General features: G+C 34.0%; 3 protein-coding genes across 7 annotated transcripts; 1 reads left to right on the top strand and 2 right to left on the bottom strand.

Annotated features, from left to right (window-relative positions):
* The first annotated feature begins 389 nt into the window (after positions 1-389).
* On the top strand, positions 390-14,063 carry LOC135144199 (uncharacterized). 5 transcript variants are annotated; one of them, XR_010283040.1, is made up of 6 exons: positions 390-3,092; positions 11,721-11,857; positions 11,916-11,969; positions 12,058-12,239; positions 12,296-12,517; positions 13,461-13,754. XR_010283040.1 is itself a non-coding variant. In XM_064076183.1 (6 exons), the coding sequence occupies exons 1-4, from the start codon at positions 11,677-11,679 to the stop codon at positions 12,388-12,390; spliced, it is 537 nt and encodes a 178-aa protein (XP_063932253.1). In that variant the 5' UTR covers positions 11,457-11,676; the 3' UTR covers positions 12,391-12,517; positions 13,461-13,751; positions 13,806-14,063. The 5 variants fall into 5 exon arrangements, 3 of the variants coding, with proteins under 3 accessions (XP_063932253.1, XP_063932246.1, XP_063932261.1); XR_010283039.1 differs by having other exon boundaries at positions 11,916-11,994; XM_064076183.1 differs by lacking the exon at positions 390-3,092 and adding an exon at positions 13,806-14,063 and having other exon boundaries at positions 11,457-11,857; positions 11,916-11,994; positions 13,461-13,751.
* LOC135144188 (aminoacylase-1A-like) lies at positions 728-1,571 on the bottom strand. Its single transcript, XM_064076165.1, has 4 exons — positions 1,487-1,571; positions 1,253-1,440; positions 974-1,200; positions 728-926 (listed from the first exon to the last, which is right to left on the bottom strand). The coding sequence occupies exons 1-4, from the start codon at positions 1,539-1,541 to the stop codon at positions 728-730; spliced, it is 669 nt and encodes a 222-aa protein (XP_063932235.1). The 5' UTR covers positions 1,542-1,571.
* LOC135136291 (aminoacylase-1-like) lies at positions 1,651-2,173 on the bottom strand. Its single transcript, XM_064065506.1, has 2 exons — positions 2,065-2,173; positions 1,651-2,018 (listed from the first exon to the last, which is right to left on the bottom strand). Exons 1-2 carry the CDS (start codon positions 2,171-2,173, stop codon positions 1,651-1,653), a joined length of 477 nt encoding a protein of 158 aa, XP_063921576.1.
* Positions 14,064-23,893: the final 9,830 nt, after the last annotated feature.

Here is a 23,893-nt window from a genome sequence, read left to right as displayed (position 1 = left end):
GCAAACAGTAAGCAGTTTGTAATATTCTGGTAAATCTAGTGTCAATTTGTCGAAAATAAAACGCGTCGTTAAAAATATTATGGCATTTCTTCTAGTTACTTTTATTCCTAGTTAGAAACAAACACTGCTACCAACATAAATTGAGAAGTCTCCAACCGTCATTTGATTTAAACTATGGCGCTTCTCTATGTTCCCTGCTCCTGTACTTTGGTTTATGAATCCAGACATTCAGAGTTTTGAAAAAAAAAAATCAAAATTGTATAACATTTAGTAATTTAAGTTTGAAATTGTAAAATCGCTTACTATGAAATCTTGCAAATGTTAGGAAGTAAAAATCGTATGAGTAGTTTTGCTTTTTTTAAATTTTTCGTTTAACGATGATTAATAATAATAATATACCAAATTGTTTCAAATGTGTTAACTTCTTGTTAAAAAATACAATTTTTGTGAATATTTGAAACTTTAAGTACCTTTGTGAATAACCAGATATGTTTTTGGCGTAACATAAAATTGTCAGAACATTTATGACCGTAAATGTATCGATTTCGAGCGTTTATTCTAAGCGTAAGTAAGAAAGTATTGTAATATGGTTCATCCGACGAATCGCTTCTTTTAATTTGGTTTGTTTGCCAAGATAAATTTGTATCATATTCAGATATGTTTATTACCATTATAACTATTCACATTTTTTTCGTATTACTATTTTCTACATTTACTTCCTGTTTTTTTATTCCATCAACTCCCCCAGCTCTCTTAAAATACGACAATATATGGTTATTCCATCTAGAAAAGTTTGAATCCCTATATGTTCATCATGGCCGTGTAATCGCACAGGCGTGTTGATAATGGGCGAAAAACTGACGACTGGTATTTCCGCGTTTCGTAAATGTCGACTGTCTGTACGACCTGGGAACATTTGAACCTCTCTAAAATAAACAATTGTTTTAGTGACCGTTTAGGTACAAATACGTACACTTCTTCAACCGCTTTTTCAAAAGTAACCCAATATGGATCGTTGATCCGTGTTGGGTTAATCGGTAGTTCCTGGAGTGTATAGTCAATCAATACACTATTACTAACGTCGTGGCACCATTGATCCATTGTTGGTTCTAATTCATCTACATCCATTCTTTCAAAGGGAATGCGACAATCAAAATATAGCACAAATTCTGATGGGACCATATTCCTTCGACCACCACCCTATAATACAGATTATACAGAAAAACAGTATTTACACAATATCGTTTCCTACTTCAATTTTTGTTAGATTAATGCTGATGACATTTGCAAGCGTCCAGTCAGGGTTGGCTGTCAGTTTTTCCATTTCCATTGTTCTGAAAGCGAAAAATTTCTGCAAAACACGACTCATTCTTTCTCCCGGAGTGTCGTCCAACAAGAGCTCTGCGTCTCCAGAGGTGCCTTGACAGCATACTCGTATATCTAAAAACAAATATCACTTTCGGTTTTTTTACCCGTTAAACCTTACTCCAGGCATATTTTTCCCCATTAAACGCGACAAACTTATCTCCAAGAGTCGCCATTCCTGAATCTAGCGCAAATCCAATGTTAAGTTTTCCAAAATCTTCCCAGTCTGTAAATGCACCCATGCCTTTCAAACCACCTATCTCTGCATCTACAAGAAACCTTTATTCAACATGTCAGAAAAAATCGTGTTTTACCTGGCATATAACTCAAATAGATCGTTCGTTTTAAAACCGTTTTGGATCTTTTCAAGCGTCTCACAGCTTCAAGATATTGAATGCCGATACATTTCGAATCTTGGGCGCCCCTAGCGTAAATATTTTGATCTTCAATTTCGACAGCAAAGGGGTTGTGAGACCATTCGCTTATAACAACGGGTGAAACGTCTATGTGGCTGTTGAGGAGTATTGCTGGAAGAGCCGGTTCGGTTCCCATCCAAGTCATCAAAACAATGGGTTTGCCTTCCACTAAATTGAGTACTTGCATAGGTAGCTGCAAACTTTCGGCCATCGTTCCAAGAAATTCCACGCAGGTGTCTATGAATCTAGTGTAGTTACGAAATTTTGGTTTATTGGTACTCACCGTAGTTAACATTCGGTTGTACGGAAGGAATTTGCAAATATGAGTTAAAATTCAGAAGCGCTATTTCGTCTTCAGTTTGCAACCCCAGAGTTTCGAGAACTTCAATCATTTTGGCTGTTTAATGAGGTTTTGGTTGTAGGTATGAAAAAAGTTAGACGTCGGAAGGTTTTGTGATGCTTCTTTCTTATTATCAGATAATAGAAGTAAATAAAGTTAATTGTTCCCCATTGAGGTAGAATTTGGCTGTAGATTTCAATTCCCTTAGAAATAATATCTCCCTATTCAAGTATTCATCGACGTTATGTAAAACAGCTTGGTGTCATGAGTGAGAAACACCTAGGATGTGGCGTCTTCGCATATTTCCGTTTTCCATTTCAGTCGTTTGAAAATTTGGTTACTGTTTGTTTTTTTGTATTGCTCCTTACAGTTTACCAGTTGTTTACTTAAAAGCAACCCAACAGATGTTGGAATTGTTCAGTGTAGGTACCTGTTGATAGTACCGGAGACTGTTTATGCCCAAATTTCATCTAAACTCCTTTACCAGCATTTTAACACAATACTGTGAAATGTTTAATTCAATGAAATAAAACACTTAACATTATTTTTAAAAATTTATTGTGTTTCCGTGAATCTGAAGCTTATACATATTTGGCGCTGTCTTCGACCTCATAGGGCTAAGGGGATTGGACTGTTGCGCAGGTAGATTTTTAAAGGTAGAATATAGACTGTAATTTCAAAAAAGGAGGATTGTTAAACAAATATGAATCGGATTCGATGCCGTAGTTCATAGCGAGCGAAATTAGTACAATATTAGTTTCTCACATATGTAAAACTGTGACTATTCCATAAACACGTATAAGTGATTGTGAATCAGGCTGTCTAGTCGACTGCTTCCTTTGCAGGGATGGAAGTAAGTCTCACGAGTGCGAGTGTTTAAAACCCATGGCACGTTTAAAACCACTGGCAAATAAACCTCCATGAAGAGACGCCCTTCGCGCCGCTGTTGCTACGTATCTTCACGCTGCATGGTTTGTTTTCACTCAGCTTGATCTTTTTCTTGTTCGACTACCGTCATTTAAATTTGCAGCCACACCACTGTAATAACTTGTGTATTTGCATCCAGTTAGTTTAATCACAGTTTCTCTTTTTTTTTGTGTACCTACATTTGTTGTATGTATTCAAATATATGTTTTGATTTGTAACATTTGATTTCATTTTTGAAAGCTGGAGAGGGTTTTTGCAGCTGGCAAAGTTCCTCCATACTTTATTTCAAAATCTTTTTCCGCCAAACGAATGGAGGAATAAACAATTTGTGCTCCATATTTTGTATTTTGATTTAGGGGCACTATTCCAACTGTGGGGTTCACTACTTCGCTTTGTACGCATTCCACTAAACAAAAAAATCACACCCACAACGTATGGTTCCATTTTGTTAACGATCACAGTTTAAAATTTTAAAATTCAGAATTTTTTGCAATAATTAATCCTAAAAATCCTCTAAGAATTTCATGCAATTAAAAACTTAAAAATAACCTAATAAATCCCTAAATATGTGTGATATCTTCTAAAACATAATAATAATACGTGCGTGATAAGTAAACCTCGAAAACTGCAAGATACGAATTCCAGTAATGGATTTAATCATTTAATAAACTGCGACTGGATATTTACACGCTAGCTGCTAAAACAATTAAAACTAAAAATTCAGTGGAAATAAAAAAAAATCCCCTGAGAATAAAGAAAAACTAAAACTAACCGGATTAAAATATGCATTACGTCAATTATGAAAATAAAACATTCAAAACGAGGGATAAGCAAATTTTACTTTAATTAATTCGCTAAATACGTCTAGTCCAGTCAAAGTAGACAAAAAAAAATCATAACTTAGCCAAATTTCGCATAGAGCTGAAAATTGGTATAGACGTTAAATAAACCATTAACAATGAAATGTCAAAAATGCCCTTCGATCCTACTTCTGCAAAAATTTTTATCCATGGTCAAAGGTCAAAAATTCAGGTTTTTCCAATTTTTCTCTGATACCGTAAGTTTTATCGTAAAAATAGGTTAGACAAAAGTTGTAGATCATACAATTCTCTACAAAAATTGTTTCAATACTTTTTTCCGTACAAATCACCATTCGTGAGATATCGCGATTTTAAAAGTTGAAAAATTCATATTCTACATAATATACAGCCTGTATACGTCTCGCTTCATTTCAATGCTATGTGAAGAGAGCAATAGAACAATTAAAAGACCAAATACAACTGTCGTCATTGGTGAAGATGTTGATTTGTTGATATTACTGACAGCACGGACTCCAATTGATAAAATTATTTACTGTTTGGATCCTGGGAGCGCTTAAGTACAATCAATAATATATTGTATATCCAAAATGTAAAACTCATATTTTATTTTTGCATGCAATAACTGGTTGCGATACTACATCAGCCATTTTTAAGAGAGGTAAAACAGCAGTATTTAAATTGTTAGAAAAACGTAGTGATTTAATTGATTGCGCAGAAGTATTTACAAAGATTGACTCTTCTCCACATGACATCGTCACAAATGGAATTCGTTTTCTTCTTGTAATGTATGGTGCTCCAAAAAAAATTGATTCCATAGACACGTATAGATATTTAAGGTTTGAAAAATCTGTATGGAACAATAAAACAGTGCAATGCAGTCTGGTCTGCCTCCAACATCTCCTTCCGCCTTTCAACACTTGTATCGTGTGTATTATCAAGTTCAAGAGTGTGGCTAGGCAATGAGCTGGACCCAGAAGAATGGGGTTGGAAATTAAGAGATAATTTTTTGGAACCAGTTCAAACCCTACTCCCGTCTGGTCCAAAAAACTACTTAATATTATTTTTTGTATCTGCAAGACGGATTGTAGTAAGAATTGTGGCTGTCGACAGGTGGGATTATTTTGTTCGCCAGTATGTATCAATTGTCAGGGTCAGACTTGCTCCAATATTGAATCAAATCCAACAGATGATAATACCTATGATATCAATGAAGAGACAACTGATCCATCTTTTTTCTTAGAACAGCGTACAGAAATTCTGCATGGAAAAGAGGAAGAAAGTGAAGATGAAGAAATAATTGTTGAAGTAGAATTAGAAAATTATCTATCATAAATCATTATTTAGAAGAAATCAACCTGTTCCACTTTGAACATTAGCAATAGTAGGATTCTTTCAACCAACAGGATGCGATCTGTATACTGATCAAATTTGTATTTCTTTATGACACTAGATCGTGGAATATGCCCACTGGGGAAGCCACGTTAAAAAAATGCGCCAAGTATATTACCTCATAGGTGGTGCGGAAATGTGTGCATATTATGAAGAAAATGACTTTCAACTTTTAAAATCGCGATATCTCAAGAATGGTGATTCGTACGAAGAAAAGTATTGGAACAATTTTTGTAGAGAATTATATAATCTACAATTTTTGTCTGATCTATGTTTACGATAAAACTTACGGTTCCAGAGAAAAATGGGAAAAACCTGAATTTTTTACCTTTGACCTTGAATAAATTTTTTTGCAGAAGTGGGATCGAAGGGGATTTTTGACATTTCATTTGTAATGGTTTATTTAACGTCTATACCAATTTTCAGCTCTATGCGAATTTTGGCTAAGTTAAATGCCTATTTTGACTGGATTAGTCGGGCGCGAAGCGCGAACGCCTGTTAACGAGAAAATCAGCGATTACGGGGTGGTCAGATGAAAACAAAAATGGATGGTCAGACCCTTTCAACGAAACTAAACGCAGAGAAAATAGTACCATAAATGCTTTAAAAAACGCTGGAAGCATTAAATTCATCTTATAAGTATATATTTTGGTTTGTATTTTCAAACCTCTTGAGTCCGTGTTTTAAAACTGTTCTGCTAAAAATAAAAAATTGGTCTAAAGAGTTTAGACAGTACTTCCCTCGCTGTCGGAAACTTGACGACTGCATGCCTATTGTGTTTTTTTCTCATTACATTTTTGTAGTGGGAATTTAAAAAAAAAATTGCGATGACGTCATCAACATTTTTGCAAGGACACGTATATCAGTTGGGATAGATGTAGTGTAATACTAAGAATAAAATTATTATATTCTCAAATTTTCGGGAAAATGAATTGGGTCGTTTTGAATATTGATTTGTAATAATCAATAAAATAACGAAACAATTTACTCACGTATACCTACGTATCAGAGGCAACTGAAAATCGTGTATGTATAAACATTCTTAATTTAAGATGACAGGCGTAACAGCATACGTGAGAGTCAAACAGAGAAACTGTAAACAAAACGACCATCGGTTTTATTGCTTCGACTTCCGCTTATTATATAAAACATTGGGTTTTATTTTAATTCTTGACGGTGAAATTCACAATTGGTTGATTATAAACATGTCTATTTCACATTCGCGGAACCAAGTGAGCGCATAAAACAAATGCAGGTCTGTAATGTTGAAGTCGATGTAAATAAGCGTGCTACCCTTATGTTTCAACCGAGTTTTTCCTTTAACAAATTTTGTGTCTACCAAATTGGGTTGGTTGGGGTGTAATACTAATAATAAGTGTTGCCTTTAATTTAATCAATAAAATAAATTGACTTCATTAATTTTTTTGAACCACCTCTTAAGAAAATCTAAAAAATATGAATGGAATGATAAATCACAAGTACAAACTCATCATATTTTTTGCATTTTAGATAGGATTTATTCAGCAAAATTTAAGGGTGACGTCATCAATTTTTTTAGGAGGGATGAACAAATACATTTTGAACAAAAGTTTACCATGCTTATAATAACTTTAAAATATTCCCAAGATTTCAAAGCATTCGGTTTTGTAATTCCTGATTAAATCGATAAAATAAATTCACGCCTTCATTAATTTTTTTGAGTCACCCTGCATATGCAAATCCAAAAATATGAATGGAATGATAAATCACAAGTACAGACTCATCATATTTTGTACATTTTAGATACGAATTATTCGGCAAACTTTTGAGCTGACGTCATCAGTTTTTTGTAGAAGATAACCAAATATATTTTGACTAAAAATTTATTATGCTCTTTATAACCTTAAAACATCTGCAAGATTTCAAAGCATTCGGTTTTGTAGTTCCTGATTAAATCAATAAAATAAATTTACGCATTCATTAATTTTTTTGAGTCACCCTGTATATGCAAATCGAAAAAAATTGAATGGAATGATAAATCACAAGAAGAGACTCACCATATTTTGTACATTTTAGATAGGATTTTTTCAGCAAAATTTTGTGGTGACATCATACATTTTTTAGGGGGGACGACCAAATACGTTTTGATCAAAAATTTACCATGCTTATGATAATTTTAAAATATCTTCAAGATTTCGAAGCATTCGGTTTTGTAGTTCCTGAGTAAATCAGTAAAATAAATTTACGCTTTCATTTATTTTCTTGAATCACCCTGTATATGCAAATCCAAAAAATATGAATGGAGTGATAGATCACAAGTACAGACTGATCATATTTTGTACATTTTAGATATGATTTATTCGGCAAATTTTCGAGCTGACGTCATCAAGTTTTTGGAGGGGATAAGCAAATATATTTTGACTAAACATTTATTATGCTCTTTATAACCTTAAAACATCTGCAAGATGTCAGAGCATTCCGTTTTGTAGTTCCTGATTAAATCAATAAAATATATTTACGCATTCATTAATTTTTTTGAGTCACTCTGTATATGCAAATCCAAAAAATATGAATGGAGTGATAAATGACAAGTACAGGCTCATCATATTTTGTACATTTTAGATATGATTTATTCGGCAAACTTTCGAGCTGACGTCATCAAGTTTTTGGAGGGGATAAGCAAATATATTTTGACTGTCCGTCTGTCTGCCGTCCCGGATTTTTATTAGACAGATAATCTCCGAAAGTACTCGACCGATTGTTGTGAAATTTTGTACTTATATTAGGAATATCATGTAGATGGTAAAACGCTAACTAAAATTTGTCTAATCATCCCCACCACTAATGCGATGACGTCACTTCAAAATTGTACATAGTAAATGGGTTTTAAATTGTATAAAATAACATAGTCCTACACATGTCGTTTACGACCCCGAATTGAGTTTTTACCCGAAACGTCCAGATTTTTGGAAAAAAAATCAAAATTATAAAACAACATTTTGCAATTTAATTTTGAATCTGCTAACCCGAATGTTTTGAAATGTTGCAGATGTTTTAAGGCTCTAAAGAGCATCATAAATCTTTAGTCAAAATATATTTGGTTATCCCCTCCAAAAACTTGATGACGTCAGCTCAAAAGTTTGCCGAATAAATCCTATCTAAAATGTACAAATGATGCGTCTGTACTTGTGATATATCACTCCATTCATATTTTTTGGATTTGCATATACATGGTGACTCAAAAAAATTAATGAATGCGCAAAATTTATTTTACTGATTTACTCAGGAACTACAAAACCGAATGCTTTGAAATCTTGAAGATGTTTTAAAATTATCATAAGCATGGTAAATTTTTGATCAAAATGTATTTGGTCGTCCCTCCTAAAAAATTTATGACGTCACCACAAAATTTTGCTGAATAAATCCTATCTAAAATGTACAAAATATGGTGAGTCTCTTCTTGTGATTTATCATTCGATTCAAATTTTTTCGATTTGCATATACAGGGTGACTGAAAAAAATTAATGAATGCGTCAATTTATTTTATTGATTTAATCAGGAATTACAGAATCGAATGCTTTGAAATCTTGGAGGTGTTTTAAAGTTACCATAAGCATGGTAATTTTTTTATCAAAATGTATTTGCTCTTCCCCTCTAAAAAATTGATGACGTCACTCCAAAATTTTGCTGAATAAATCCTATCTAAAATGTACAAAATATGATGAGTCTGTACTTGTGATTTATCATTCCAATAATATTTTTTGGATTTGCATATACAGGGTGACTCAAAAAAATTAATGAATGCGTCAATTGATTTTATTGATTTAATCAGGAATTACAGAACCGAATGCTTTGAAATCTTGGAGATGTTGTAAAGTTATCATAAGCATGGTAAATTTTTTATCAAAATGTATTTGCTCTTCCCCCCTAAAAAATTGATGACGTCACTCCAAAATTTTGCTGAATAAATCCTATCTAAAATGTACAAAATATGATGAGTCTGTACTTGTGATTTATCATTCCATTCATATTTTTGGATTTGCATATGCAGGGTGACTCAAAAAAATTAATGAATGCGTCAATTGATTTTATTGATTTAATCAGGATTTATAGAACCGAATGCTTTGAAATCTTGGAGATGTTTTAAAGTTATTATAAGCATGGTAAATTTTTTATCAAAATGTATTTGCTCATCCTCCCTAAAAAATTGATGACGTCACCCCAAAATTTTGCTGAATAAATCCTATCTAAAATGTACAAAATATGATGAGTCTGTACTTGTGATTTATCATTCCATTCATATTTTTGGATTTGCATATGCAGGGTGACTCAAAAAAATTAATGAATGCGTGAATTTATTTTATCGATTTAATCAGGAATTACAAAACCGAATGCTTTGAAATCTTGGAGATATTTTAAAGTTATTATAAGCATGGTAAACTTTTGTTCAAAATGTATTTGTTCATCCCTCCTAAAAAAATTGATGACGTCACCCTTAAATTTTGCTGAATAAATCCTATCTAAAATGCAAAAAAGATGATGAGTTTGTACTTGTGATTTATCATTCCATTCATATTTTTTAGATTTTCTTAAGAGGTGGCTCAAAAAAATTAATGAAGTCAATTTATTTTATTGATTAAATTAAAGGCAACACTTATTATTAGTATTACATTGGACCAACCCAATTTGGTAGACACAAAATTTTTTAAAGTAAAAACTCGGTTGAAACATAAGGGTAACACACTTATTTACATCTACTTTAACATTACAGACGTGCATTTGTTTTGTGCGCTGACTAGGACATGTTTATAATCAAAAATTAAAATAAAACCCAATGTTTTATATAATAAGCGGAAGTCGAAGCAATAAAACCGATGGTCGTTTTGTTTACAGTTTCTCTGTTTGACTCTCACGTATGTTGTTACGCTTGTCATCTTAAATTAAGAATGCTTATACATACACGATTTTCAGTTCCCTCTTATATTACACGCCGGCGCCGTATTCGTGAGTAAATTATTTCGTTATTTTATTGATTATATCAAATCAATATTCAAAACGACCCAATTCATTTTCCCGAAAATCTGGGAATACATACAATAATTTTATTCTTAGTATTTCACTACATCTATCCCAACTGATATACTTGTAATTTATCATTCCATTCATATTTTTTGAATTTGCATATACCGGGTGACTCAAAACAAATAATGAATGGGTAAATTTATTTTATTGGTTTACTCAGGAACTACAAAACCGAATGCTTTGAAATCTACTGCGAAAAAAAACATAATAGACATGCAGTCGTCATATTTCCGACAGCGAGGGAAGTACTGTCTAAACTCTTTAGACCAATTTTTTTAATTTTTATTACGTGTGCATGTGAGACAGTATTTATTTTTTACTCCCAGATATAAAATTTTCCTGGTTCTAGCGTCTATAATGCATGCTACTTCAGAAAGAGCGTTGTAATTATTTTTATATACAACCGTGGGATATATCTTATAAATCGCACTCACTGGGACAACGTAATGTTTGAGATTATCGCACGCGTGCGATAATTTTTAGATAACCGCACGCGTGCGATAATATGTCAAATCGGACACACATCCATGAATACAAAAGAATCAAAGAGACCTGCTATTTATTATTGTTATATATATACATTGATAATACAACTCTTACAGTGAAACAAATTAATGTCATCAGATTCAGTTGATAATTGTGGGGTCGTTGACGACGAACTAATGTAGGAAGTGTTTTCATTGCACCATTTTGCATATCGTTCAAACGCCAGCTGATATTTTTCGCGTGATTTCTGAGGAACAAGACCAGAAATAACATCCAAAGCAACTAAAGGCAGATCTTCTGAAGCACTCATTCTGATGATTTAGTAACAAAATATTCAAAACCAAAATTTGTTTACTGTTTACACTGTTGCTAACTACGTTGCCATCATTTTGAACAATGAGATGCAGCTGCTTCTTTTAATTAATATTCACAACATTTTGATCGAGAGTTGTTAGTCCATGATTGAAAGCAGCAAAAATGTTTTATTTATAAAAAATTCAAGAGTTGTACATAAAATTTTGTACACAATTCGTGGGATACACTACTATCGCACTTACATGGTTACGCAAAACTCGGGCTGACGCCCTCGTTTGCGCAATTTCCATGTGCGTGCGATAATAATGTGTGTATCCCACTTATTGCGTAAATAACTATTTCCTAACGGCGTGCGGCAAGTGACTAGTTTCCGCACGCTAACCCGTGCTGCCTCCACTTCTGGGTTGTTCAGATCCAACTTCAGCTTCTTTTTATCGGTGAAAGTACAACTGTTATTGTCTGATTAGCATGTTTCTTTTATTCGCCATTGAATTTTCAATGTAGCCTTCCGCAACTATATCACCTCCGATTCGCAATACCTTGACTACTCAACGATATGATTTTCGAAAAATCTTATTTGCGATTCCGAAACTCGTGCAGGTACTGTCTCTCTCTCTCTGTGGCTGGCTTAATCGGCAATTGCACTTTTGAGGGACAAAACATCGAAGCACGGTGTATAGCCTCAAAAACTAGTGCAGCACCTCACGAAATTCAAATTCAGTTTGCAGATTATTCAGGTGATGTGACATTCTGAAAATATGTTAATATAGACCTAATAATGGAATGTCTTATCAGATTACAGACAGTGGAACTGTGTCTGCAGCTGCAAAGCAGGAGCAGGAGGGAAATGTAAGCACATAGTTGCCACCCTACTGTATGTTTACGAGAAGCTGCACTGTTTCTTGTTGAAATCATAAACATTTCATTATAATTTTAGTGCTCAGAATATAGGCCTGCTTAGTTGCACCGATGTTCCCCAGGCATGGGGCAAACGGAAGCGGGAAGAACTAGTAGAAGTTGTTCCTGTGGAACAATTTTGCCATGTTAAGTCATCGAAGCATTCCAAATGTGGTATGGCAGGAATTATTCCAGAAGATTTCGTACAAAAGTGCTTTGAAGGTAGACATCAAATTATATAAATTGATTTCGTATTATCATTTATTTTTTTTTAATAGTTCTCCCGAATTTTGGAGCTCCCATGCTGTTCAATCCTGAAGATAGGTCTAGGTTGTATCAAATAATTGTTATAAATGGCATCATCAAGCCTTAGCAATTGTTAATGATATAAACACATCTTTATTTAAAAGTTTTTGCTGCTGCTGTTTTTTTTTTTCTTTTGCAGGGATGATCTCTTCAGTGCAATTTGCGACAATGCTTATCGGAGCGAATTGAGTGAGGTAATATACCAGGTTAATATACAGTTGCCGCCAAAAAATTTCAGACGTCAATGTCATTCAGTCGTCAGATAGTGTAAAGCAACCTTAGATGTTTCTAACCTAAATATTTGACAGTCATTTTTAACTTTTACATTTGACACTTACATGAAAGTAGCTGTAGCGTAAGCTGGAATTTTGAAAGTTTGACATTCTAGCTGTCCAGGCACGTAACCAAGGGGGGGCCTGGGGGGCACAGGCCACCCCAACAAAACCCTGTGCCACCCCTGGTGCCCCCTTAAATTAATTTTAAATTTTAAAAGTAAAGGAAATTCGAAATTTCAGATCAACAGAAAATTTTAGCTATGAGTAATTTTATGTTCCTATCTTGTAATATAATTCTCTGAGTAAAGCGATACTGCTGTGAACAGTTTTGTCGATAACTTTTTTAAGCAATTAGCCGATACAATTGATATGCCTTTTACACACTATGCAGACTGGCACACAGAGTTTAAATGAATTCTCATGGTGTTAGTCAATTTCAACTATTTGCACCCCATTAAGTTTATATACTGGTTGTGATCCAAGTAAAATGTTGATTTATACTAATGAAGACTTTTTTTAAAGGCCCTCTTAATTGAAATTAGTGCCCGGGCTGGGCCCCTCCAAAATAAAAGGCTGGTTACGTGTCTGTAGCTGTCCGAAATAATGACAATAAAGCATAGACTACATTAAAATTTTTGACATGACAGAAAAGTGATGTTTGAAATTTTTTGTCGGAAACTGTGGATGATGCTCCCTTACGGAGGTGTTGTGTAACCACCTACAACAAATTGTATCCATGCGACGGATTTGTAATTTGTAAAGACACATTTAAAAACAAAGCCACATGGATGCAAGAACGGCAGTATAGAATAACCGGTTTGTTTTCATAATTTTTGTGAGCTTATTTAACATGATGTTACAGGTTCAAGATGTTACACCTTATTTACATACAGTCAGGATGACTGGCATACCAAAGCCGTGAAATATTTTTATCCCAAATCATTTAAGGGAACCTATGCCACAAGATATGGCAACAACCAAAAAGATTTTGCCCGGCAAGCATATATGACCAATCTCCCAAGTGCCGAAACTGTAATCCAGTGTGGGTTGATTGTGTGCCAAAAGAATCCATGGTTGGCCTGTTCTCCTGATGGCATTGTGTTTCGGGATAAACGACCAATTCGTTTATTGGAAATTAAGTGTCCTATTTTAGGTGAACCAAGCGAACTTGTAACTGAAAACTTTTTTTGAAAACTTGTTTTTATAGGTGCAAAAAAACCATTACTGAATGTCTTCCATCATTGGAGTACATGGAATTTTCAGAGGGGGTAGGTTGGACATTGAAGAGACGGCATGGGTATATGGCCCAAATACAATTGTCCTTGGCAATTTTAAATTTACTTGGTTGCGATTTCATCATTGATTCAAGTTTTGATAAATCTTTTTATCTGCTAAATATAGATCGGGACGAAATATTTTGCAATGATCTCTTGAAAAAATTGAAAAGCGTTTTTTTTCCAAAATATGTTGCATGTATTGTGTGAACCACTTTAAAAAAAATAATAAACTTATCAAAAATCAAAATGTTATTTTTCTAATATAGAACAATACATAATTACAAGAAAAACTTAAAATTTATCAACAGATAAAATTGGACTTGACAAATTTGTTAAAGCTACTATGACAATAACAATAGTGTTAATATTTCTTAATAATTTAAATGGGAATATATTTCGACAAATTTTAATTTTTTTTATTCGCTGGATAGCTCGTTCTACGTGCACTCTCGCTCTGGCTATTTCTGCAGTCCTTAATGCTTCCGCCTTTGTTAGTTGTTTTTTCTTTTTTAAAAACGGTGGACGTATCAGTTGTATTCCTTTGTTAGCACATTCTTTATCGATTAAAAACCCTTTATCTACCATAATCCCATCACCTGGAGAAGATTTTGAAATCATATTTTCCTTGTTGAATATGGCGTTGTCTGATGCCCTACCACCGTAAGGTTTACTTAAATATGTTATAGTTCCTGAAGGAGCTACACCAATTAAAAATTTTACTGTATGTCTACCTTTGTAAAATGAGTATGTTCTGATTCTGCAATTTAGACATTTACATTTTTCTATTTCTAATTCAGTACAATCGAGTACAATTCTAGTATTAGAATAATTTTGAAAACAAATCGGCTTTCTTGTTGGCTAGGAAATCTAATTACACTTTTTAAACAAAAAGCCAAATTAGTTATTATGCGCTGAAAATATGTTTGAGCTGTTGTATGGCTAACATTAAGGCTCCACCACACCTCAAGAAAATTTCTATTTTAAAAGATATACAACTTATAAAACAACCCATGCTACCTCGTTATGACAGGTGCCACTGATCTCTAAGGGTTAAAATCGTTCACTTTCTTTACAATAACTAGTTTTATTACTGCTATTGTCAGCGGGGGAAGTGTATCCCAGCTTGTAGGTACAGCAGAGTAAGGAACTAAAATATTTATCTACATACTATGAAAGAAAACAAACAATATTTCTTAGCTTACGTTCGAGAAGTAAAAAACGCAAAAACACGTCTACTGGTACCTATATAAAAATTGCCATTTTGTAATATTAGTTTCAAAAGTTTTGTGGGATATTTGACAGGTGCATGACGTCATAGATAATTTTTTAAATAGCACGTCCTACTTTTTTTTAGCATAAAGTCCCTTGAAAGAGAATTTTTGATATGCGGTTTAAACTAATTTACTGTCATAAGAAATGAAAAAAGCCAAATGTGTTTTAAAATAAATTAATAAAATCATTGTGAGAGACTGTTGAGATCTTTACTCGCAATACACACAACAAAAAAATGCTTGTTCATATATATAATTCCGACCATAATTCTTCCTCTTATTTTTAAATTCCTGTTTCCATAAAAATTCGTACGTGTTGGGCATATTCTGTAAGTCGGTAGAAAATGTAAAATTAAATTTCCAAGAATATTTTATTGTAGGTACGAAGGTACGTTATTGTAAGTATTTCTTAGTAATCTTGGAATTTTTCAACCCAAAATCTTAGGAATTTAGGTAGGTACCTACATACCTAGTTACCTCTCGGAATGTATTTTGAATGAAGCAAATTGGTCGAAGGATATTTCGACAGAACTTCTCTCGCCTTTGAAATACAATAAAACAAACCCAGCTTTTTCGAAAAATTATTAAATTTCATTATGCGAATTTTATTTTTTTTATGAGAACTCGGATAAGTTAAAATTTTTTCCAAAAATTCTAGATGTCTAGGGTGAAAATTCTACACGGATTTACACACCACAAGTCCAGGAGTATCTAATTTTATCAAATTTAAAAAACTTTGTATTATAAATTTTGGAGATGACGTCATCCCATTGGTGGTGGAGATGATTTGCCAAATTTTAGTTAGCGTTTAACCATCTACATGATATTTCTAATATACATATAAAATATGGCAATAATCGATCCAGTAGTTTCGCAGAACACTTGTCTCATAAAAAATGGATACAGACACCAGACAGACAGACAGACAGACAGACGGACATACGGAAACGGGAGACCACTTTTTTCGTACTCTAAAGGTCATGACACGTCGAGAAATTAGTACTGGACGTAGAATTATTGACATAGGCCACTTATTAACAACACTGAAATCAATCAGTCATAATATGTTGGGTTGCACTTTAGATAATATTGAAATAACTCATGAAAATTGTTATGGTTTAAAAAGTGTTTTCTACTACAAATGTCATATGTACGGAATATTCGGTAATCTTTATACTGAACCTAAAAATCATATATACAAAGTCAATTATGCAGCTATTTGTGGAACTAGATCAACGGGCGTAGGTTATTCCCAAATTTCAGAATTTTGTTCAGCTCTAGATATCCCTCAAATATCCCAGGCGACATATCGTAAAGCCGAGGCTAGAGTTCTAAAGAGCATCGAAGCACTTTTCGAAGAACAAACCAAAACGCAGGTAAAGAAGAGTACCGATTAGCTGTGAAGGCGAGGGAGGTCCATATACTACCGTTACAATACACTGTCTGGGGTAGGACGTATAATTGGTGCCAGAACTAAAAAAATACTTTATGTACAGAAACTTTGTAGTTTCTGTAAAATCTATATGAAACAGAAAAAAGAAATTCCAACACATAATTGTTTTAAAAACTAGGAGCAAACATCTATGCCCATGGAAGTTTCAATTATCTTAGAGGGATTTACTTGATACTTTATAGGAGAATTATAGGCGACGAGGATAGTAGCGTATTAAAAAAAGTTCGGGCTGCAAAACCAAATGATGCATATTATTTTATAGAAAAAATTGAATGTAGAAATCACATACTTCGTAATTATTGTTCCAAAATTAGAGAAATAGTTAAAACAACGAAAGGAGATATCACTATTAAAAATGTTTTTAAAAATAGTATTCTAAAATTTAGAACAGCTATTATAAGTGCTATTAAATTTAGCAAAAATGAGCCTCTTTTTTTTCCAGCATATATTTGGCAATCACGAACAATGTGCAAGCTATTTTTGTTATAAAAGTGGACAGTCAAATGATATTTTATTTTTTACTTTCGCAAATGGTGTTTTATACGAACCTTACAAACAAGTTTTAAATAGAATTGCAACTTTTTCGTCTAGTTTACTTTTTGATATTGAGAACAATGCTGTGGAATGCTACAATTCTATCGTTAATAAATTTGTGGGAGGAAAAAGAATAAGTTTTTCTGCACGAGCTTCGTATCAAGGGCGATGCTTTGCTGCGGCAATAAGTTATAATAATAAGAGTACGCTCCTAATTCCGTTATTCAAAAAAAAAATAAAAAAATTCGGGAGGCCAATGTTAGTATACGAAGGCGTTTGTGGAACAAAAATTGAAAAAAATAAAAACGATTAATAAAACTAAAACCTCTATTAAAAAATTGCGTATCCGAAGTGCGGATTCTGGCAAAAATAATATCGTCGACGATGAACAAACGAAAACTGCAGATATATTACCTGAAGTGTATGAAAGAAAAAAGTCGGATTTATTAATCAAGCTGTCACAGAGTAACGTAAACGCTATTGAAAAAGGTACTTGTGGTCAGCGAATGTGTAGGGAATGGAGTAAAGAAAGGTCAAAATGAGAGACGGAATTAATATCCCAAATACCGTTAAAAGTATTGTGCATTCCGATAAAACTTTATGAAACAATTGCCCAAGTCTATACAATTTGCTACTGACAATGAAGAAAAGGCCAAAGAAAAATTTGAAGCTCTAACAAATTTGAAAAAAAATGTTAGGAGCTTCTCCAGATGGGTTAAAAAATTCTAATTCAATTGCAGAGATTAAATGTTCATATGCGGCTTGCAGTAAAAATATTAAAGAGCTATTAAAAATAAAATTATTAATTATTGTTCGATAAATGCAGTTATTACAATTACCTAGTTTGAACCCAAACCACAACTATATGTATCAGGTATAACAGGGTCCACTGCATATAACTAAAAGAAAATGGTGTTATTTTATCATCTACACTAACGTAGATTTAGAATATTTTTTGATTGAAAGAGATGATGACTTCTGGAATAAATATATGGTAAATGCATTAGAAAATTTTTATTTAAATGCCATGCTACCAGAAATTATTGACTCGTGGTGGAGTCGAAATCAGCAACTCCGAAATAAATATATATATATATATATTGAAAAAAGATTTATAGACAAATGTTAAGTTTTTTTTTTGGCAATAAGTGTAAAATGTTGAATTTTATGCTTTGAATGGGTCTTTGCTTTTTTGTTATTATTTTTATTTTATTAATATGATTTTATTGATGATGATAGTTTCCTGTGATTGTTTAATATTTAAATGCAGTGTATAGAGGCAGGGATGTCAGCACTCTGTTTACCAAACTCACAAAAGGCAATGCGATTACACCTTTTTGCTATCTATAAATTTCTGCTTGAAAATTCTTTGGTATCATAAAATCTATCCTCCCTTTCGTACTGTCGGAGCCAATGTACTGTTACGATTCGAAAATAAGGGGTTGCCTAGATAACAGAGAGTGAGGCGCAAGTGAGAGACTGCGGTGAACGAGTGGCGTTTGTGAGCAGGGATAACGCGATTGGTCGCCTAATCGGGAATTTCCGCAACTCATCCGACGGGATCGTGTTCAAAAAGAATCGAGTAACGGTCGGTGGCTGACGCACAAAATAATATCAAAAGGGTTGTGACGTTTGGGGAGCGAAAGCCCGGAAAAGTTACACCGGGGGTGAGAGTGAGAGAGAGAGAACCGTAAGTAAGTCACCCTTGCGAGATCCCGTATAAACCAGGTTTTCCTCTGACACAGACAGCCAAGTTTTCGGTTTCTTTTTTTTTGTGACAACTTTTTCTCTTCGACGTGGAGTGCTGCTTATTTCTTTTTCTTGGAAGAAGGACGGAAAACCTCTTTTGGGAGGCCGTGAAAATCCCTCAGGCCTCAGCACCTCCCGACTCGTCCCACCGAGCCGCCAAGGGACGTATCGAAGACGAGAGAAGCCGCCGTGCCAGATTCCCCCCCACGAATCCTCCCGCAGGACTTGCATACAAAAGAAAAGGAGGGAGGAGATAAAACAAAAAACACCGTACTGTGGTAATCTGTGTCGAGAAGGGCGCTGTGTTGCGACCATCTGTATTTATGTTATATTAGATGTGTAAGAGTGTATTCTGGTAATCTGTGATTAGAAGGGCCCTGTGTCGCGTCCATTTGTACTTCCGGTCACATTAGGTGTATGAAAGTTACCGTCATATTTTTGTATACCCCCTCTCCACCAGAGCATAGGTAACAGTACCTATACTCCAGTGGCGGCTCCTCAGAGGAGGCAGGGGAGGCTGAGCCTCCTCTGTTTTTTGGAGCTGAGCTTCCTCTAATTTTTTCGATGAAAGAATTTGTATTTTTATAGACATTTGTTACTTTTCAGAATATTTTGTTTGATTTAATTTACTTTCATCATATATCAGGTTAAAATATCGAAAAAAATTATATTTGCGTCCTTACAATCATAATTCACACCACTCCGCGTTTGGCTCCAGCGGTAGAAGCTAGCCTCCGCCGAGAATGCATCTTACTATTGAGACCGCAACCTTGACGCATCATCATTCAGCACTGCATTGGCTAAAATGTTCATCGGGGTGCCGCTTCAGGCCGCTAGCCTCCGGCTAGTGCATCTCTTTTCAGATCAAGTCGCACGGATAATTTTATCTCTTTCTTATTAACTGGCGCGATCGGGTGTAAATTGGAAAAATATTGAGGTGGTTTCGCGTGCTCCCTATTCAGTGGTGAATGGTGTTTAGGCTTTAGTACCTACGTAAAGCCTAAGGTGTTTTTTATATAATTTATTTGCGTTTTATTTCTGATCGTTAAAAACAGCTGGTATTATCGGCATATTAATATTACTTATACTTAACGAGAATGAGCAATGAAAATAAGTCAGTCCCATGTGCAGTGTAAAGGCATGAAAAATCACAGGAACATAATATTTTCTTCTACTACTTTAGATTCCGCTCATAAGAAGGATATTGAGAACTATAACGAGAAAGTTGGTGAAAATAGGACAATTTTGAAAAGACTAATCGATGCAATAGTTTATCTCTAGTGTTCTTTTCGTGAGCATGACAAAAAAAATTATTCAGATAATGAAGGATATAAAAAGTAGTGGTTTTCAAATTTGAGCCTCCTCTGAAGAAAACTTCACGAGCCGCCACTGCTATACTCAATATTCGGGACCGGATTAAAAAACCGACCGCGTCAACCAGTTTGTATGTACCCGTTTCCATTTGTGCAGTATAAGTACTCCTCTCTTAGGAATTGTAGTAATTCATAGCTGCAATTTTATTTGCTTTACTGCACATATTGTCATATTGCTTAATTATGGAATATTGTCATAGACATATCCTACATCCCTAATATAGCTTGAATAAATGTATTCCAATAATAAAATTCCATTTAATTAATATCAATCATTTAATTAAAAGGGAGAATCAAATCAAAACAACAACGTAGAAATGTCGTCATATTTCTGTAAAAATTTTACTCGCCTATATCCTTCTTAATGCTATTGTCAGGTACTTCAAAGGATGGTCAAATGAGCTTAAGGTATTTAAAAGGTGCTCTATTGTGTGGGCCATAATCTGCTACTATCGTAGTATTACACGGAGAATATTTTTTAATCTGATTGACAAGAACTTTTAATCCAGGTCCTGTTGGCAGGTCATCCCCGTTTTCAAAATTATATCTGACTCTGAAGTAGCATCCTTGTCTTTTTGTCACATATGTGACATCTTTTACAGAAAAATATTTTGGTAAAACTCTCACAAATGGTGCTTTTTTGCATTCTCTTCTTCTTCCCACGTACAAACAACCACATAATCATCTGAAGCGTATAAGCAATAAAAATTGAACTAAGAATGTTAATTATAACGCTCACCGTTAAACAAATTGGGGTAATTCTCCAGGATGTCTTCGACGTGGGGATCCATCTGCCCAAGAATAAAACAGCTGTTAACGGCTACCAAATCAGTACTAATTGCCAGCTTTAGCCACAGCCACAGACTACCCCTGCTACCCCCTTTGGCCACAGCTAATTGCCGATAGGCCGATACCACAGAACAAGGAACAATTATTCCTTCTTCTGTGCCGATACTGCCACAGAATCTATATTAATAAAAATGAATCGCCGAAATCTATGTACGCCCATAACTTGAGAACGGCCGCACCGAATCGGACGATTCTTTTTTTTACGTGTTCCTTATCGTCAGGAGAAGGTTTATATGTAAGACTATTTATAAAAAATGGGACGGCTAAAAGATAAAAAAAAAAATTAAAATTTTGCACGGGAATCGTCCCTTGGAATGAATTTGAATAGTTGGCCATTCCTGACGGACCTGTCGCCTGACTGACGTGTCACATAAAACTATTTCTTTCGTGCGATTGTGAAAAGTATTATTGCATTTCAAGTCGTTGTTTGTTTTTTCGTAACAATAAACGTCGTTTATTTCAAGAAAAGTGTTCGTTAAAGTGAATTCAGTTAAGCATTGCGAAAGTTTCTTATTAATTTTGATCTGCCATTCTATTTACCTATGTTCACTTTGTTGGTTTCGACAAAACCTCAAACTTTACCGTTATTCGAGGATTTGATTTGAAGTTTTCAGTATTTTAAAATTCTCAAGACAAAATTTACAGATTTGATTGACTGCGAAAATAATTCTGTGTCGTTTTATGAAGTTTATTACAATGCCGAGAAGACGACAAGCTGACATAGGTCCACGAAGTCAATGAAATGTGCGACGAACTACCTCAGGTACAAATCACAATGATTTATTTCATGGGTAATTCGGATACGGAAGTTGATCAGCGTCGTGCTCATAATCAACTTAATCAAACATTGAAGCGAGACATTAGGTGGTATGAATAAAAGTGAGTAGATACTCATATTCGAAGTACGAAGTATCTAGAAAGAGTAATAATCTTATATACCTGAGCATCTACTCTATGTACTGAGTACCTACTTGGAAACATTGTATCTCCCCGGACACAAATTGAACATCTACGCGTTTTGTGAGCATTTAATCTAAAAATGAGCATCGGCGTGGCAAATAACTGAGCTGTCTGTAAAGCAGCTTAGAAAACGAGTAGGATCGTTGTAAGAGTGAGTTTTGACTAAATATGGGGACTTTCATGAACGTGGAACGTCCCCAAAAAGTGCATTCAGTTTGAAGAATACGTTAGGAGTGGGATAATCGAAAACTTTTCAGGTAATTAACTTTTATTTATGCATAAATTGTGCAGTGCGTTTTTTCTTTCACTGGCTATAGAGATTCCCATCTCAAGGTGTCTACCCCATACTAACTTATATTTTGGTGACTCGATTTTTGCCTTGATGGTTGAACACTGTCACTGTTTTCCTTTTTTGTTGTATCGAGATGCTACTTGAGCATCAACTGGTACCTATTGAAGTATTAGCATCATCCAGAAAAACTAGAAACATTTGGATTTGATATTCGAGTAGATGCTTCGTATTTCGAGTATGAGCATCTACTCAGTTTTATTTATACCAACCATTGTCAAACAACTGATCGAACGTTTTTTCGATAGAACTTCCCTCGCACTAAAAGTATAATGTAACATATTCAGCATTTTCGAGTTGCGTCTTTTCTTCACACAATTTTATGATGACCAAATCAACATTTACAATCAACACGTATATCACCTTGGATTGGTGCAGTGTAACTAATACTAAAAATAACTGTACTGTATCTCCAAAATTATCTGCGAAAATCGAGTGAGCCGTCCCATCAATTATTAATGATTAATAATTTACCATGCTTATAATAACTTTAAAACGTCCGCAAGATCTCAAAGTATCCATTTCTGCAACTCTTGAGTTATTCAATAAAATAAATTGACTGATCCATACATTTTTTTAAGTCACTGTAAAAGCAAATCTAAAAAATTGGTCTAAAGAGTTTAGACAGTACTTCAATCGCTGCCGGAAACGTGACGACAGCATGTCTATTATGTTTTTTTTTCGCAGTGGATTTCAAAGCATTCGGTTTTGTAGTTCCTGAGTAAACCAATAAAATAAATTTACGCATTCATTATTTTTTTGAGTCACTCGGTATATGCAAATTAAAAAAATGTGAATGGAATGATAAATTACAAGTACAGACTCATCATATTTTGTATATTCTAGATAGGATTTATTCGGCAAACTTTTGAGCTGACGTCATCAGTTTTTTGGAGAAGATAACCACATATATTTTGACTAAAAATGTATTATGTTCTTTATAACCTTAACACATTTGCAAGATTTCAAAACATTCGGTTCTGTAGTTCCTGATTAAATCAATAAAATATATTTACGCATTCATTAATTTTTTTGGGTCACCCTCTACATGCAAATCCAAAAAATATAAATGGAATGATAAATCACAAGGAGAGACTCATCATATTTTGTACATTTTAGATAGGATTTATTCAGCGAAATTTTGTGGTGATGTCATAAAATTTTTAGGGGGGATGAGCAAATACATTTTGATCAAAAACTTACCATGCTTACGACAACTTTAAAGAATCATCAAGATTTCGAAGCATTCGGTTTTGTAATTCCTGAGTAAATCAGTAAAATACATTTACTCATTCATTAATTTTTTTGACTCACCCTGTATATGGAAATCCAAAAAATATTAATGGAGTGATATATCACAAGTACATACTCATCATATTTTTTACATTTTAGATAGGATTTATTCGGCAAACTTTTGAACTGACGTCATCAAGTTTTTGGAGGGGATAACCAAATATATTTTGACTAAAGATTTATGATG

Source organism: Zophobas morio, unplaced genomic scaffold (assembly GCF_036711695.1).
Source record: "Zophobas morio isolate AGI-343-1 ecotype UQ-CSIRO unplaced genomic scaffold, CSIRO_AGI_Zmor_V1 ptg000004l, whole genome shotgun sequence".
In the NCBI taxonomy this organism is placed as follows: Eukaryota; Metazoa; Arthropoda; class Insecta; order Coleoptera; family Tenebrionidae; genus Zophobas; species Zophobas morio.
Note: the sequence above shows the minus strand (reverse complement) of the source record. Positions and strands in the feature narration are given on the sequence as shown.

Bases quoted from the DNA above. Each gene is read 5' to 3' on its own strand.
- LOC135136291 (XM_064065506.1), bottom strand. From the start codon at position 2,173: ATGATTGAAGTTCTCGAAACTCTGGGGTTGCAAACTGAAGACGAAATA. The intron at 2,019-2,064 runs GTGAGTACCAAT...CTAGATTCATAG, and splicing joins ACAACCGAATGTTAACTACG to ACACCTGCGTGGAATTTCTT.
- LOC135144199 (XM_064076183.1), top strand. From the start codon at position 11,677: ATGATTTTCGAAAAATCTTATTTGCGATTCCGAAACTCGTGCAGGTAC. The intron at 11,858-11,915 runs GTGATGTGACAT...ATGTCTTATCAG, and splicing joins TCAGTTTGCAGATTATTCAG to ATTACAGACAGTGGAACTGT. The intron at 12,240-12,295 runs GTAGACATCAAA...TTTTTTTAATAG, and splicing joins CGTACAAAAGTGCTTTGAAG to TTCTCCCGAATTTTGGAGCT.
- LOC135144188 (XM_064076165.1), bottom strand. From the start codon at position 1,541: ATGGCGACTCTTGGAGATAAGTTTGTCGCGTTTAATGGGGAAAAATAT. The intron at 1,201-1,252 runs GTAGGAAACGAT...TCTGTATTATAG, and splicing joins TTAATCTAACAAAAATTGAA to GGTGGTGGTCGAAGGAATAT. The intron at 927-973 runs GTACGTATTTGT...TGTTTATTTTAG, and splicing joins GAAAAAGCGGTTGAAGAAGT to AGAGGTTCAAATGTTCCCAG.